This window comes from Scophthalmus maximus, chromosome 15 (assembly GCF_022379125.1).
Source record: "Scophthalmus maximus strain ysfricsl-2021 chromosome 15, ASM2237912v1, whole genome shotgun sequence".
Taxonomy (NCBI): Eukaryota; Metazoa; Chordata; class Actinopteri; order Pleuronectiformes; family Scophthalmidae; genus Scophthalmus; species Scophthalmus maximus.
In genome coordinates, this window is record NC_061529.1 from 19,117,647 (window position 1) to 19,132,850 (window position 15,204).

At 42.6% G+C, this 15,204-nt stretch overlaps 1 protein-coding gene across 3 annotated transcripts in view; it reads right to left on the reverse strand.

Annotated features, from left to right (window-relative positions):
* Nucleotides 1–15,204, reverse strand: part of crybg1a (crystallin beta-gamma domain containing 1a) — a 46,094-nt gene that overhangs the window by 10,544 nt on the left and 20,346 nt on the right. The window contains exons 2-5 of one of the 3 annotated variants that reach the window (XM_035609437.2): nt 12,584–12,725; nt 8,015–9,384; nt 5,366–6,474; nt 605–4,971 (exon numbers count right to left, since the gene is read on the reverse strand). In XM_035609437.2, the coding sequence (XP_035465330.2) occupies nt 605–4,971; nt 5,366–6,474; nt 8,015–9,384; nt 12,584–12,725 (6,988 nt within the window). Of the gene's footprint in view, nt 1–604; nt 4,972–5,365; nt 6,475–8,014; nt 9,385–10,395; nt 10,611–11,338; nt 11,492–12,583; nt 12,726–15,204 lie in introns of those variants that run through there. The other 2 variants (XM_035609439.2, XM_035609438.2) reach the window with 2 other exon arrangements.

A 15,204-nucleotide genomic window follows, 5' to 3' on the forward strand; every position in this document is an offset into this window, starting at 1 on the left:
CAGTTGATATGGCTAAAAACTTTTTTTCCCCCAATAATCAAATATAAACTAATTTCCACTGGAGTACAACAACCCCTCTGTGGTTATTACCAAGGTAAAATATACATTTTGATCAGAAGAAATTTATTTAATTTAAAATTTAATGTAATTCAAAAAAATAATTCTGGTACAGGAAACAAATCCTCTACACCAGACTGCACAACTCAGAGAAATAAACCCTTTATGTGTAGCAGGTATTGTACATTGTGTTCATCTAAACAAACTTATTTTTGCATAGCTCTGCTCTATTTGCATGTTGATGCAAATATCGTATCATGATGTGACAGCAGAGCTTCAGATGAGCTGATCTGGGCAAAGATTTCCTGTGCAGGATTCAAAATTGAGGACATGTGCCTTTCTCGTGTCCTCACATGCAAATGATTCATCACTTAGCTGCAACTTTCTTGGCAAAACAAAAGAACAGGATATGAAACTAGGGCACATATCACCACGGAAACCAGGAAATACAGTATCAGCCCAGCAAGTCAAAACCCATTTTGGCTTTGGGCTATTATTTCTCCATAATTTCTACAGAGCTCTTCATTTAAAATATTCAAATACTTGCCTTTTTCTTAGTAGTCGAAAGTCTTCTTTGGGAATTCTGCTGGCTGTAGTTGGTGGTTGGAGGCGGAGCAGCAGGGCCCTTCAGGCCCACATCCACAGTGGGTACTCCTGATATCAAGGCCTGGTCCATAACAGCGCTCCCCTCAGGATTCAGTTCAGTTTTAGTCATTTGTGTGGAGCCCTTGGAGGCCTCAGATTCTGTTTTGTTCTTCTTCAGGTATTTATCTAAATGATCAGGCAGCTTTATCTCTGCGAACTGTGGCAGAGGAGGAGGAGAGGAAGGGCTAAGTGCTGACTCACTAATTGTACCTTTACCACCACCCACTAGTGGGCCTTGATCCATATTCTTCACGCCCTCCTTATCTGCTCCAGCACCAGGCAGAAGTGAATCAGCAGCACCCTGCTTTCCAAGAGCAGGCATGTCTCTTTGTTGGCTCGATGAAAATGAGCTGTTTGAGGCAGAGTTTGTTTCCTCTTTGGTCTTCCTTGAGTAACTCCTTAAGCTAGAGAGGATGGACATCCTTTCAAGTCTTGACGTTAACTTCCCAGGCTCCTCTCCATTGCCTTGTCCTTCTTCTTTTCTTGCTTCAGCTTTGGTCGCCTCTTTGACTCCTTCTTTTCCTTCCACCTCATCAAGTGATTTATTTTTGTCCCTAGATGTGGGCAGGGCATTGTCTTGTGCGCGTTTTTCCTGGGTCCGTCCTTCCCTATTGGCTGCGTTCTGCTTCATCGCCATAGCTGGTGAAGGATCCTTAAAGATTTTGCCATTTTTCCTTAAGCCAAACTGGAATTCTGCAGGATCAAATGTTCTCTCAAAACGGTCCTCCTTGATGGCGGGCATAGCAAAAGGTGGAGATGGGGACTTTTTACGGATGTTCCTCCTTGTAGGTACTGAGAAAGGAATTCCACCCCTCTTTATGCTGCTGATAAAATCATCAAAGTCATCAGGCTCCACCGATTCATCTTCACTGGCGGACGCATTTAGTCTTCTCTTGTGTTCCTTCTTCTGTTTCTGACGATGTTCCACGTCCAACCAGCTAGATGGAGATTCCTTCCTCAGCTGAGGACTTTGAGAGGAGGTGGACGGCTTTGCTGTGGCAGGAGGAAACAAACTGCCATTGGGCTTTGGCTTTGCAGGTTTTTGTGGATCAGTGAGGTTCAGGATGTTCTCCTCTCTTAAAGACTGGAATTCATGTTTTGATATATTTTCTTTTTTACCTTCATTATTCTTCTGAGCATCTTTACTAATAGGAATTTTATTTAACATAACACTGGACTTGTCCATTTGTTCTCCACCAACTTTCTTGGTGGACGCATCTTTCACAAAAATAAGTTCTGATGCTTGCTTGACATCTATCTTTGAAATGATTTTCTGCTCAGCCTCTTGCTTCGTCACTTCATCCTGATCTTGAACACATTCTTTGGTGATGGTTTTCTGTTTCTTTATCTCATCACTCTTACTAGCTACTGTGGAAAGACTTGAGTTTGCAGGTAATTTGGCATCTTCTGTTATCTCTACAGATTCCTTTGTTACAGTCTTTGCTTCTTTGCTATTAGCAGTCAAACTCTTTACAGATTCAGTATTGTCTTTGGTATCTATAGCACCAGTGCTTATGGAGTCAATTTCTTGAGTTGTATAAATTTTTATATTTTGGTTCTCACTGATCTTCTCCAACACCTTTGTTTTTATGGTTTCTGGTTCCAGTTTTAGGTTAGAATTTGGATGTTCAGGTTCTGATGTTTTTATTTTCTCTTCCTTTTCCATGTCCTTAATTTGGTCTCTACCAATCACAGACATTCGGTCCTTTGGGTTGCAAACGTCTAAGTAAGCAGTCTCAACTTCATTTTCATTCACCAAACTCTTTAAAGAGGAATCCATTATTTCGGTCTTTTTCTTGGTATCTTCAGCACTGGTGCTTACAGATTTGGGTTCTTGAGTGTCGTGGCTCTCCTGATCTAACACATAGTTTGGACCTTTGGACTCTGTTGATTTGTTTTTATCTGGTTTTGAAATGTCCTTGTTTCCGGACGCCAGGTCTTGTTGAATGCTAACTTTAGTGTCACTTGTCACAATTGCAGTGTCATTTACCAAACTCTTTACTGATGAATTCATTGTTTCAGTCTTTTCTTCAGTGTTTTTGCCACTTTGAGCATCAGTGTTTGCTGTTGACGGTTCATGAGTTGCAACCATTTCAGTTTTTATTTCTGGAGCTTTTTGTGCTTCCGGTTTCTGTTCTACGTTAGCAGTTGGACATTTGGATTCTGTTGAGCTATTCGCATTTTCCTCTGTTGTTTTAATATCTTCATCTAAGTCTCTGGCAATTAAGGCTTTCTTGTCTGCTTGATTGTTAGCGTCAGCTTCAGCAGTCTCATTTGAAGTTTCATTTGGTATTTCATTACCTGCATCTTCCGACATTTTAGTTCCAATGGCTTTCATTCCTGATGTTTGGATTTCCATTACATCATTTGCATGTTTCTCCTCTTCTTTTGTGATGTCGTCCTTGACCTCATCTCTGGTGAGAAGCAGTTTGGGCTCCTGTTCACTTTTCATTGTTGATGCCATCGTTTGCTGCTCATTTGGCTGGGTTTCCTCGCTGCCACTCGCGTTTTCTTTTATCAGGATCTCACATTCATGTTTTGTGTCAACCACTCTGGATGTAGCTTCATTAGGAACACTTCTTGCTTGCTCTGCCTCTGTCCTCTTCTCTTCCAGGGCATCTGTAGCTACCGTCTGTGGTCCCTCCTTTGAGTCAGGCTGTACACATTTCTGCTCTGTTGATGGATGATATGGCTTCCCTGGTTTTGTAAAGTTTTTCTCTGCCTTATCCTCGATGGTTATGCCCTCGAGCTCCTCTTTGCAACTGCTCTGTGAGTTAGCGCTTTCCACTGCTGCGCCATTCAACTGCTCATTTGGTTTTGAGTCTTTCTGCTGTCTTTCAAATTGTTCTGCCAGTAAAAGAGGCTCTTTGTCCGGCTTATTTTCAACATTCTTGGGTAATTCACAAACAGTCACAGCCTCTGTTTGAATGTGCAAAGCCTTTGGTGGTTTCCTGCCAACCTCCTCTTTATGTATCTCTTCCACCTCAACATTTTTCCCTGACTCCCTGCCTATTGTAGAGGGCAACCTATCATTTTCAAAAATTATATTTGTGGTTTGATCCTTTAATAACTCATTTTCCTTTCGCTGCTCCGTATTGGCCAGGCTAGCATCAACTAAAACAGCCGAAAGTGCATCTTTTGGCCCATTATTTTGGTCTTTCAAGGCCAATGTAGCAGGAAGACTTTTTGTGGTATCCTCTTCTTTAGCAGTGTGGGGCTCAGTTGTTGCTTCAACGGAAACATTATCGGGCAAAACACCATCCTCATCAGAGTGGGTCATTATGTCACAGTGTATGCTGTCACCAACAACAGGTTTGGCTGACATATCAGTTACATCCTCATGCGCTGGTATTGTGTCCTGAGCCACCACTGCAGGCTTTGGCTCATTCTCCTGAATTAAATCTGGTTTTATGTTACTTATTACATGGGTTGTCTCTAAAACGTCTCCTACTAATAGCGGTGTTTGCTGTCCCTGCGCATTGTTGTCACTTTGTACGCAAGATTCATTTTCTGGTGAATACTCCACTTTAACTTGCTGTTGAGCTTCCTGCTGTATTCCGCGACTATGTGCCTCAGCATTGTTTACATCAGCGACTGGTGAATGAGCGGGAATGTTTTTAACGACCCCACTGCTTGGCAATAACTTAGATGCTGGGTCTGCCTCTAGTGTAACTTCTTCCTGAGCGTTTGCTGTGATAATCGCATCATTGTTTTGTATTGGCTGGATTTCTGAAATCTCTCTAGTTGCAGGACTGGTTGTGCTCTCTGATTCGCTCATCTCTTTTCCTTCCAGCCTGAAAGCACTGGTGCTGGACTGTTTGTCTGTTGGTTTTATAATGTCTTCCTCTTCCTCTGTAGACACAGTCTTGACTTTGGATCTGTCATCACTGGCTCCGTCCTTCGCTCCATCTGCTACAATTCTGTCAGATGGTTTGACAGCTTCCTCTGGTTGAGCGTTCATATCAGAGTCCTGCTTTGACGTAGAAGTGCTTGCAGAATTCTCAGAATGTTGAGGTTTCTTGACGTTTATTTTGTTGGAGCTTCTCTGACCCAATGTAGGTAGTTTGCTCACAGATACTAAGGGATCAGCTGAATCCTTTACTGGACTCTTCTGACGTTGGTTGATGTTCTTGTTGTATTTGGAACGCCTTAAGGTTTCATCTGGCTCTGTGGGAGGTGGAGAGACACACGAGGTGGGAGTGTCTCTCTCTTCATGGCTAATGCTTCTGTTAGACTGGTGTTTAGATGGTGTTGTTGACAAAATGCCTCCTGTTGGAAACAAATACACAGTTTTAATGAAACAAAAATCTAAAAAGATGAAGACGCCTTCAAGGAATAGTTCAGCAATTTGGCCAGGAATGGTTTTTGCATTGATTAACCAAACAACATAATACGGTGTTAATCAGTGAGCTTTAGAGGGGGTGGTAGGTGTATTTTGTTATGTGTGGACAGAGCCAAGCTAGATGCATGTCAATCATACAGTCAAGAAAGTGGTGGTAATCTTCTCATCTACTTTTTGGCGAGAAGTCAAAAAACAAAACTATTCCCTCAAAACATGGACACATTTCAAAAAGTGTTTCTAAAAAGTTGGTCTTTCATTCACTGTCAAAAAATAACTCAAAGAACTTAGTTATATGACAATGTCGGTGTGACTGTGTCTTACCTTTTGTGGGACTTCCAGGTACATGCAAAGGTCTTTCACCTCCAGGTCTCTCTCGGAAAGGTACTTCTTGCCCGTCCGAGCTCTTGTTTGGTCTGTCAGAGTCTGTCAGATCAGATGGAATTTTTTTGTGGCTGGTGCCACCGGTTTGTGTTATATCATCATTATTCTTTCTTGTTGGAGATGAAATGGGCAACCGACTCTTTGATGACAAGGAGGCATTATTCTCCAGATGGTTCTGTGGCAGTTTTTCAATATTCAGACTTTTCCTTTCAAGTGTGTGTTCCGTTTTAACACTTCCCTCCTTGTAATCTTTCTCCTTGCCATTTACCAGGTTATTAGAGCCAACATCCTCATTTGACTTTTCTTTAATAAGCTTTGTTCCTGTCTTGTGTGGGGTTTTTGTAGGCGAAATGTCTCGTGTCTCTGATTTCCCTCCCTTAGCTTCCTCAAAACTTGGTTTCCTGCCAACTTTGGATGTGCTGACAGCAGATTTAGAATTTTCTTTGGTTCTAGGATGCTTTTGCAGTTTGTCTGAGGCATCAGACACTGATTTTTTATCTGGTGTCCCTGGGGATTTCACATCAACATCTGATGTTGTCCTTTTGGGAATTTTAGACTTTGAACTCTCTGCACTTGAGGAAGCGCTGGTGCTTTGGTCTTTTAATGTTGGTAACACAGAAACAGTTTTCTCACTACGTTGTTCCCTCTGTTGTGGAATATCACCGGAAGCTCCCACTTTTGTGCCCTCTGTGGAGCCCTTTGCCTTCGTTGTGACATTTTTGGCCTTGCTTCCAGCTGCTGAGGATGGGGTCTTTGCTTCACTTGCTGTGGTATGCCGACTCTCTGTCGCTGCTTTAGGCCCTGGTTTAGAAGATATAGTCTTGTTGGTCTCTTTGCCTCTTATCCCAGACCCCAAGTCTTTTGACTTTGCTTTGTACATGTCCGAGGGTGCAGAGGTATCATCAAAGTCAGACGCCTCAGAGTCTGCTTTTTCTTCACCTAGAAGCCCAGGAGTATTTGAGTCAGTGAGCGTCTCATCTGTTGTTGTGAATGGCTCACGGTTAGCTTCCTTGAGTTCTGCATGGTTGTTGCTTTGGAGGCTTGGCAGTCTGTCAGAGGAGAGACAGAGAAAGTTAAGCATTAATAGAAATTTAAAAAAAATACTTTATAAGCACAATAAGAAACAATGAGTGGTGTAAATTAGATAATAACATTTAATAAAGTACTGCACTTGAGCACAAGTAATAGGTACTTTAAGTATTTCAATTTTATACCACTTACTTGTACTATTTCAGACAGAAATATTGCACTAGTACTCAACTACATTCATTTGATTGCTGTAGATAATAGTTGCTTTCTATTCTGCATAACAAAGCAGCAGTAAATAGTAAGTAAAGGTAAGGTCTTCTACTTGCAATGGAGTATATTCATGGCGTAGTTTTGCTACTCTGACTTCCTTTGATTTCTGGCAGAGTTAGATGAGAAGAATGATGCTACACTTAACGAATGATTTGCATTTAACTGGATACAGGGCAACTACTAATCTGTTCTAAGCAAGAAGCTCCAAGTTTGGGTTTTATTATTCTTGCCATAAGATCAAAACCACTTTTACACTGTAGTTATTGTAAGATGAAAAAACAAAAATATATCAGGTTAATTATAAACGTTTCCACTGTGGTGGTTGGTGGATTTTTTATTATTTTCAAAAAAGTATTTTAAGCGTTGGGCTGAGCCAGGTCCGCTGTTTTCCCCCGTTCCTGTTTATATGCTAAGCTATGCTAACCAACTGCTGGCTGTAGTTCCATACTTATGCAGATATGAAAGTGGTATCAATCTTCTCATCTAACTGGCAGCAATTGTCTCTTTATGTTTTTATTGTAACATGTGGAAGTCTCTGGTGAAGTTTAAACTTCGGATTGGTATTTCTATTTCAGACCAAACTCGAAGGCAGAGTTACAGAACAAAAGTTAAGATTCTGTGTTTAAACTTTAGCTCTGGAGTTTAAACTTTACTACCCTGGAGTAGTTTCTGAAATCATAACTTAGTTCCAGTATTCTGGAATGTTTCAGGCATGCATGAACATCTGTAGCCTGGAGGGGCACAGAAACTCGAAACATTCACAGGGCATTCCCATGGTCAACAGATTACTCACTGCTTATTCTTTTTGAGAGCTGCGTCTGTGTATGCTCCATGCCTTTTTCATGTAGCCATGTACGTACGTAATCCTTAACTCAAACACAAGTGTGCCGGCAGTAGTCGCCGGTTGCTCGTCAAGTTCTGCAATGACTAACTTATTCAGGTAGTGAATATACACCACAGGTAAACACAGCGAAGGTGATCTACTCTTCTAACCTTTATTGTTTCTTAAGTGACAATTACTTTTTAGGGCTTTTGAGCAGAATCTTCAGGGTTTCATGGAACAGAGTCAGTGTTTTTAGGATGATGAGATGGGCTGTGTATGAATATTTCAGTGCCTAAGTGCAGGTTTAGCCCGTATTGTTCTCCTCCGGTACAATGGAGCATGGGAACTCAGATCTCAGGTTGCATGTCAGCTTGGCTTTCTCTAGCTCCCCTGCTTTCTGCTTTTCCCCGGATCAAAAGGGACTATTAAACAACGACCGCAGAAGAGTAAAATAAACAGATACTCACTGTTTGATTTCTGTTGGATCTGAAATCTTTGAAGTTGAATCCCCGCTGTGCTCCTCTCCTGCCGGGCCACTCCCCTCCAAACCCGGCTCTGGGCTCACGTACACCTTATGGGCAAAAACCTTGTGCTTCGAAGGCAGATTCACAGTCTTGCGTGTCACGCGACTTTCTCTCGATCTGCGTTTCTCCCGAGGGGGACTTTTCTGTGAGTCGGTGCCAGTCTCAGGTTCCTCCGACTGCGGTAAGTTTGTTTGGCCCTCCCCTGCCGTCAGCACCAGGGAGATGGCTGTTACTGGCGAGCTGCCACTGGGCGGCAAAGTCTCTGAGGGGGCAGAGTCATCCTCAGGAATTACTGTGACAGGTATAGCCAACACCGGAGGCGAGTCTGCTCTGAAGCCCTCCTCCCCTTCTTCCATTACATCCCCTTCCTTCTCCCCTTCCCACTCCTCTCCCAGGTGTGTTTCCATCCATATGGCTTTGTGGAGTTGGACAGGCGAATCACCTCTGGCTATTTCCCCTCTATCAGGTGAAGGGCCCCATGCCATATGTGTAGCTTCCCCAGAGAATAACCTAGCTCTCCTTTTGGCCTCGGCGTTTCCTTTCTCTTCATCTACGGGCTTTTCATCTTCCTGTTGAGTCTTGGTGAGTTGTGAGGTGGACGACTGGGAGCCTAATCTTATCCCTGTCAGAGCAGTGCTGTGCCCCTTCTTTCCAACTTTCACAGAGGTTTTCTTCGATGCTAAGCTTATAGAAATTAGGTTAGGTGACTTTGGAATCTCAGCTGAAAGGGGGATTTTAAATGACGACAGCGTGGCCGGGCTGACTGTAGTGCCCTCAGTGGAAACCTCTGCATTTGTCCGGACGCCTTTGTCTGAATTTACCTGCGGCTCCTTGTATACTGACTCTACAAGGTCTAATTCCGGGCCTGGATGAGCGGTAGTAGCAAGGTTCAGAGATGTGGGAGTCACATTCCCAGAATTCCTCTCAACGCTGGCTGTGCTGACCCTGCACACATAGGTCTCCCTCATGCTGCTCCGACCACTGCTGCTGCTGTCTGCGAATGGGAGCTCATCTGTTGACAGGGAAACTATGCTTGAGGGACTGGAGCACTGGCTGAGGGCGTCGCCCCGCTCTGCTCCTGTCCTGGCCTCACCGTAAAGTGTCAGCTCACTGCCTTTTCGAGAAGGAGTCGGAGTCTTCAGCCCGTCCTCCTCCTCCTCCTCCTCAGACTGGGGTGAACGTGGAGACAGAGGGGATGTTGGGGAAAGTGCATCGTTGGAGGAGTCTGACTGCTGCCTGCGAATGCTCTTCTTTCTCTTGGGGTTGAAGAAGCTGCTGAGGCGATCTAACACTCCCCTCTTCTCCTCTGAATTCTGAAAGCAGAAGAAGCAGACAGAAAGACAAATGTTTTGGTGGGGACAGCAGCCAGCACACAATTTTGTCTCTGGCTCTCATATCAAAGGAAAAAAGTAAATGAAATTTAAAAGTATGCTCTTCACCAGATACACAGCCGAGACCCAAAGGGACAAACAATACCTAATTTAATTTACCACACAAATGAGGATTAACACATTTTAAGCTCACAGTCAATAATTAACAAGCACAGTCAATAAATGTCCTGCGCCGTCCTATTCAACTGTAAAATGTATACATTAACTTATGTAAAAACAGAAATAAATCCATTGCAAAAAAAACAATATAAAGATGTACATGTAAGGAAGAGATGGATCTAGAAAAAATGTATATATGAAAAAAATTGATGGAAGTGTTTTCTGAACTTTTGTAACAGATGAATTATGTAAGAATGTAAATGATGATTGAATGATCAGTTTTGTTTTTTTCAAATACTTAAGTTTTATGTCTTCTTCTTCTTCTTTGAACTTGCTTATACTGTCAAAATATTGTGTTTGTAGATTAGTGTTTTTTCCCAAGATGACAGTAAAAAGCACATATACACATTTTTACCATAAATTACTTTTCTGCAAAATTCAATATTCTAATCTTAAAAATCCAGAGAACCTGGCGTAAATAAGAACACACACTAATGACTAACTACACAGATGCATAACTTCTTCGATGCTTAGCTCAAGGGTCACTCACCAGCGCTACTAACTTTGCATAAACAGTCCAACAAGTAGGATAGAGTTTGAAACAGCAGCTGTGACTTCAAAATACTTCTGCAGTCAAATATAAACCACATCTTAGTTTCCATGAGACTTTTTTAACAGGATTTAAATCAGTTCAAGAAGAGCTGACGCAAAGGAAAAGACACCATGCCGCCGTGACACACCTTGAAAAACCTGGCAAAATGAGTCACAGCATCAAGGGCACATGTTAAGACAAGAGGCAAAAATCCCCCTGTAAGATAAAAAACAGTTACATACCATTTGGACTTCCAGGAGTCTAACCTGTCGCATTCCTTAGGAGTTGGTGTTTGATTAATGCCTAGGATTGTAAAAATAGCAGACTAAAGAAGCTTAAATTGACGTCTTTTAGGAGACATAATGATCTTAAGAAAGATCCTTAAACTAGGAAGTCACAAAGGTGCTTGTAAAGTTCAATATAAAAGCCAGTGTCCTACTTTCTTAAGTGAGCTATATAAAAAAAAAAAGCTCTCTCTTATGAGCAGTACTTGCTTGTGAGTTACTACAGTTAAAGCGTCCCAGCTCTGAACAAAGTGCCTGACTTGAGGGCATGGCCATTTGCATCAGAGCAACAGTGTGGAAGAAAAAAAAAAAAATTGTGAAACGCAGATCACATGGCAAACGAGCCAAAGAAATTCACTCAGTCCAGGGAAACTGAAAGGGTGGGGAGTGGATAGGAGTGCTGGCGACAACCCCACCCTTTCAAATTCTGAAGCTGAGAAAATCAATAGGACGTCTGTTATCTACTGAGCCTTTTATTAAAGAGGAATTCACTTTGTTTCAGTAAAGATCACTAGATGAAACCTATCACTCAGATAGGGACGGCACAGTGACATGGGTCAAAGGTTCCCACGACCCGGTGTAGCAAGAGTAAGAAAATACATTTGCAATCCAATTTGTATTTGTCTTAACTGGTGTAAGAGTTAAACTGGAGTATTTCCAGAGTTCCTTCAGGGCTGAAGTTTTCTTTCTCTTAGAAAAGCCAGTCAACACACTCTCGGGCGTTCTCAAACATTCACGTAATTTCACTGAGCAAACAGAGGGCGAAGGCGGCGTGTGGCCGGGTTTTCCAGTTCGTGTCTAAACAGAATGAAACACACAAAAACCCGACTGGAAGCCCTCGCTCGGATCGAACATTGTTCCGTCATTATCATGTGATCAAAGCTGTGACACTGTACAGTACCTCCTGGCTCTGTTGACTCATTCACAAATCCAACGTGTTGAGGCGAAGAGTACATAAAAGAAAGCATGAATTAAATATCCTGTGTCCGGTGTGTGTTCAACTCTGGAATGGCTACTTGTCGTCCCTCTAGGCAAAGCCACTACATGCGCATGTAGCTCTCTGCTGGGCTGTATTTACTCATAGCAATGTCAAATGTCAGGTAGGTGGAGATATCACACCGTATTTGTGCAGCATGTTGGCCCACTTCCTTATCTGTCGGCCAAAGCTCTGCTTCATTCTCTCGTATCAGCAGCAGATAATAATGGAGGTAGAAACAGGGATAATGATGTTGTCCTAATTACTGTCAAACGCTGCAGGGCACTGCCGTCTTTTAGCCTGCGAGCCGAAATGCAAACAAACGGAGTTCATGTCAGCGACAAACTTAATGTGTATAAAACAAAAATATCAAGGCGAGCAGGTTTGACAGCTTATGGAAAAGAGTACAGTGATCACCTGAGCTGGATTTTGTATCCATATGTAGGTATGTAAAATGTACCCATTTACTGTACGCTGTCACTCTTTCTTTCCTCTGTGACCTGATAGCTCTCTTTTATCATCGAGCCATGGTATAAAGCTCTTATGCCCTTGGTCAGCTGACTATATTAGACACAGCAGCGGCGACTTCAGGGAGAGAGAAAAAATCGAATGAAATAAAATTCTAAAATGGAGCACTTGAAGCCGTTTGGCCCGTCGCATAATTTTTTCTGTACTTGCATTAGTCTTGCACTTTTTGGTTAATACATTCATGGTTGATTTCACTTATTGTTAGTCGCTCACTGTAAGAACAATGGGTATTTCCGGGATTTCTAATTGGATTATAATCCAGATTTGTTTTTTCTCATTTACTAATCAAACTAAAAGTACAAAGTACGAAGCACACAAAATCTCATCACTAGATTATACCTGCTGATGCATGAATGTGTAAGAAGCATTTTACTGTTTTTTGCTGGTTGAGGTAGAGCTATTTCAAATTATTTTCTGTCATGTCGAATCTCAATCAGTGCATCACATTTTTTATAATGTCCTGATGTTAGTTCTTAGCCTGAAAAAAAAAGTTAAGTCTTACCGTAGCTGTTAGGTATATCCCTCTGCAAAATAGTACAAGTATAATGCAGCACAAAATGCAAATACTCAAGTTAAGTACAAGTAAAAGTAAAAAAGCGCAAATCACTCTGACGATGAAAAATCTATGTGAGTAAAACCAACCTTGAAGAATCTGGAGGGTGAAGCAAGGGTGTTTGGCTGAGTCATGTCGAAGTTGATCATGGAGGTGGACTCGCAATGAGGGTCCCAGTCCGATTCTGTGCGGAAACTGCACTCTGTGGAAATGCTCATCTGGTCATAGCTCCTGGCAAAGAGAGGCAGGAAACACAGAGGGGGAGACGAGGGGGGGAGAGGGACAGAGAGGATGTTATGTTAGCAGCTATTGTTTCACTTCTCACTGTACAAGGCTCATGTTTTCATCATGAATTCACCAAACAGCTGCTCATTAAACCTTTCAACTGCAATTCACAACTATTTGGATTGATATGTCTTTGAGTAGGAATAGACGCTTCTGATTACAAACACGAGCACATGGACCCCAACACGTTAAAGGTTTAGCTGCAACATAAGTTGCTGTTTTGGTTTGAGTCAAAAAGTTGCATATAGCATCATGGGCTGAGCAATATCCTGATCAATATACAAATATAACCTCAGATGCTGACTCAGCCATTTAAAGAGAGGGAAGTTTGTGCTCTTAGATGTTGACACCTCTAATTGTTCTTAAACGCAGCGATGTTGTTTTTCTCATTGTGATGCTGCGTTGAGTTGGAAAAACAAGCGGGCGGCGAGTATGACACCTGAGGGAGAACGGCGAGCCGCGCACACTGACCAATTAGAGGGCAAGCGAGGATTCTCGAGCACGTGTGAGGCATGAGGAGGTGCGTCTGCTCGGAGCGGAGGAGTGGTTTCCTTACGCTGCCAAAGTTAGTTCTGTCGCCTCGAGGATTTCACAGACGAATCACACCCAGTCTGGAACCAAACAATCCTCTTCTGCGTAGTGAGCAGTCAAGCACAATGGCAGAGTGACAGACGGCGCTCTCCGCCTCACCTGAACAACACATGCGAGGTAGTGTCACGTCATGCGACATACAATCAGGGCTTCTGACAGCTGGTGTTAACAAAGTGCACAAAGACAGCCTCCAGCTGTAATGTTATTAATTCTCCAGCACGTGCAGCACGTCCAATTTGCCTCTGCAGGAGTAGTGCACATATCATGTTCATTTTCTGGGAGCAGCTGAGATAGAAAATAACTTTACCGGGACGTTGTTCGACAAGACAAAGTTTTTATTACAAAACTTTATTGTTGGCATCTGTGTCAGTAACTTTTACGCAACCTCCCCATGGTAGCACCATGTTGCCAGCCACTTTGCAATACTGTGTTTGCCCACAGGGGGGCAGAGTAAGATTGGTTTTCCAGGATCACTAACAGAAAGTCAGTTGACATGAATTACTCTTTGGTGTCTTTCTTTCTCCTTTGCACAGCAGGGGGCTAGGTAATAAAGATTCAGAAGTTTGTTTTGTGAGGAAAATCTCATCCTTCCTGTTTAAATTCTTTGTGCAGGCTGAGCTGCGGGATGAACCAACCACGCCTCATCTGATATGAAGCCTTATTAGGTTTAGCTCCATGCTTTATAAAACAGGCTGATCACCTGAGTGGGCGTGTGTGGTTGGGAGACTCTGCTGTAGGTATTAAAAACTCAAATGGGGTTTTTACATGACCTAACACAGGTGTGTGTAGCACAGTCACAGTTACAGACAGAGCAAATGTTTTCTTTTGCTACATGTCGTTCAAAAAATAATTTCATCAGAAAAGCAAGATTTAACATTGACTTAACGTGCACTCAGAAAGCATTGTAATAAATAGAGGATAGAGCATAAGATGGGCACTTTGTCAGGACAGAATACAGGCGTTTTGAAGATTTGCTGTATTATAATGCAAAACCACGAGGTAGAACAGGTAGACAGAGATGGTCTATGTGTGGAGGAGGGAGAGGACTTTAGAAGTAGGAAAGAGGATCAGCCGACTGATCCTCAACCTGCCGTTAAACTGAAATTTGGAAGGAGAGTGGCAGTTGAAAGGAGGAGGGGAAAATGGTGGGAACGGATGACAAATTTCCCCAAAATACCCCTCAAAAGCAAGCAACGACTTGTTGCTTTAAATCAAATCCATATATAGGAATACAAATGACGCCAGAGTGTGATCATGCTGGTACATGTCGGTGGAGAGAGGTAAACGGCTGATGCTTCCTGTCAAGTTGTTTTTGCCCAAGATCGTGCTGCACTGCCTTGTAACCATCTCAACTTCAAAAGTAAAACCTGAAGTAAAGGTCAACAAAAAAATGAAATGAATACAAACACTGCGAGTCAGGGCTGGGGATTAGGGTTGGGCAGCTTTGAATTCAGTGGACGCTTAGTGTGAGGAGAAAAAAAGTGGCCGATGCATTCTGCAACCTTTGACCCTGGCACAGCCCTTAGGCTGAGTTTAATAAGATTTTGGAAGCAGTTATAGGCTAGGTGCCATTTTCAAAACAACTAACGAAAGCTAATTGTAAGAGGAAAATGCAAACTACGCATCCAAAGAGTACTGGAGAAATATCCCCTGACCTTGGTAAAGAAAAGTTACAGAGTCACTTATGTGCGGTGTGTCTTTCTCACACTCTTTCAACACGCAGGCACCAACCAGCTGGAACTTGCCTGAACCACGTCTTTGTTGCACAAAGACAAAAGCTCTACTCATGAGAGCACACCATTTGTGAGAGTTTAATGAGGAACATTTGCTGTTT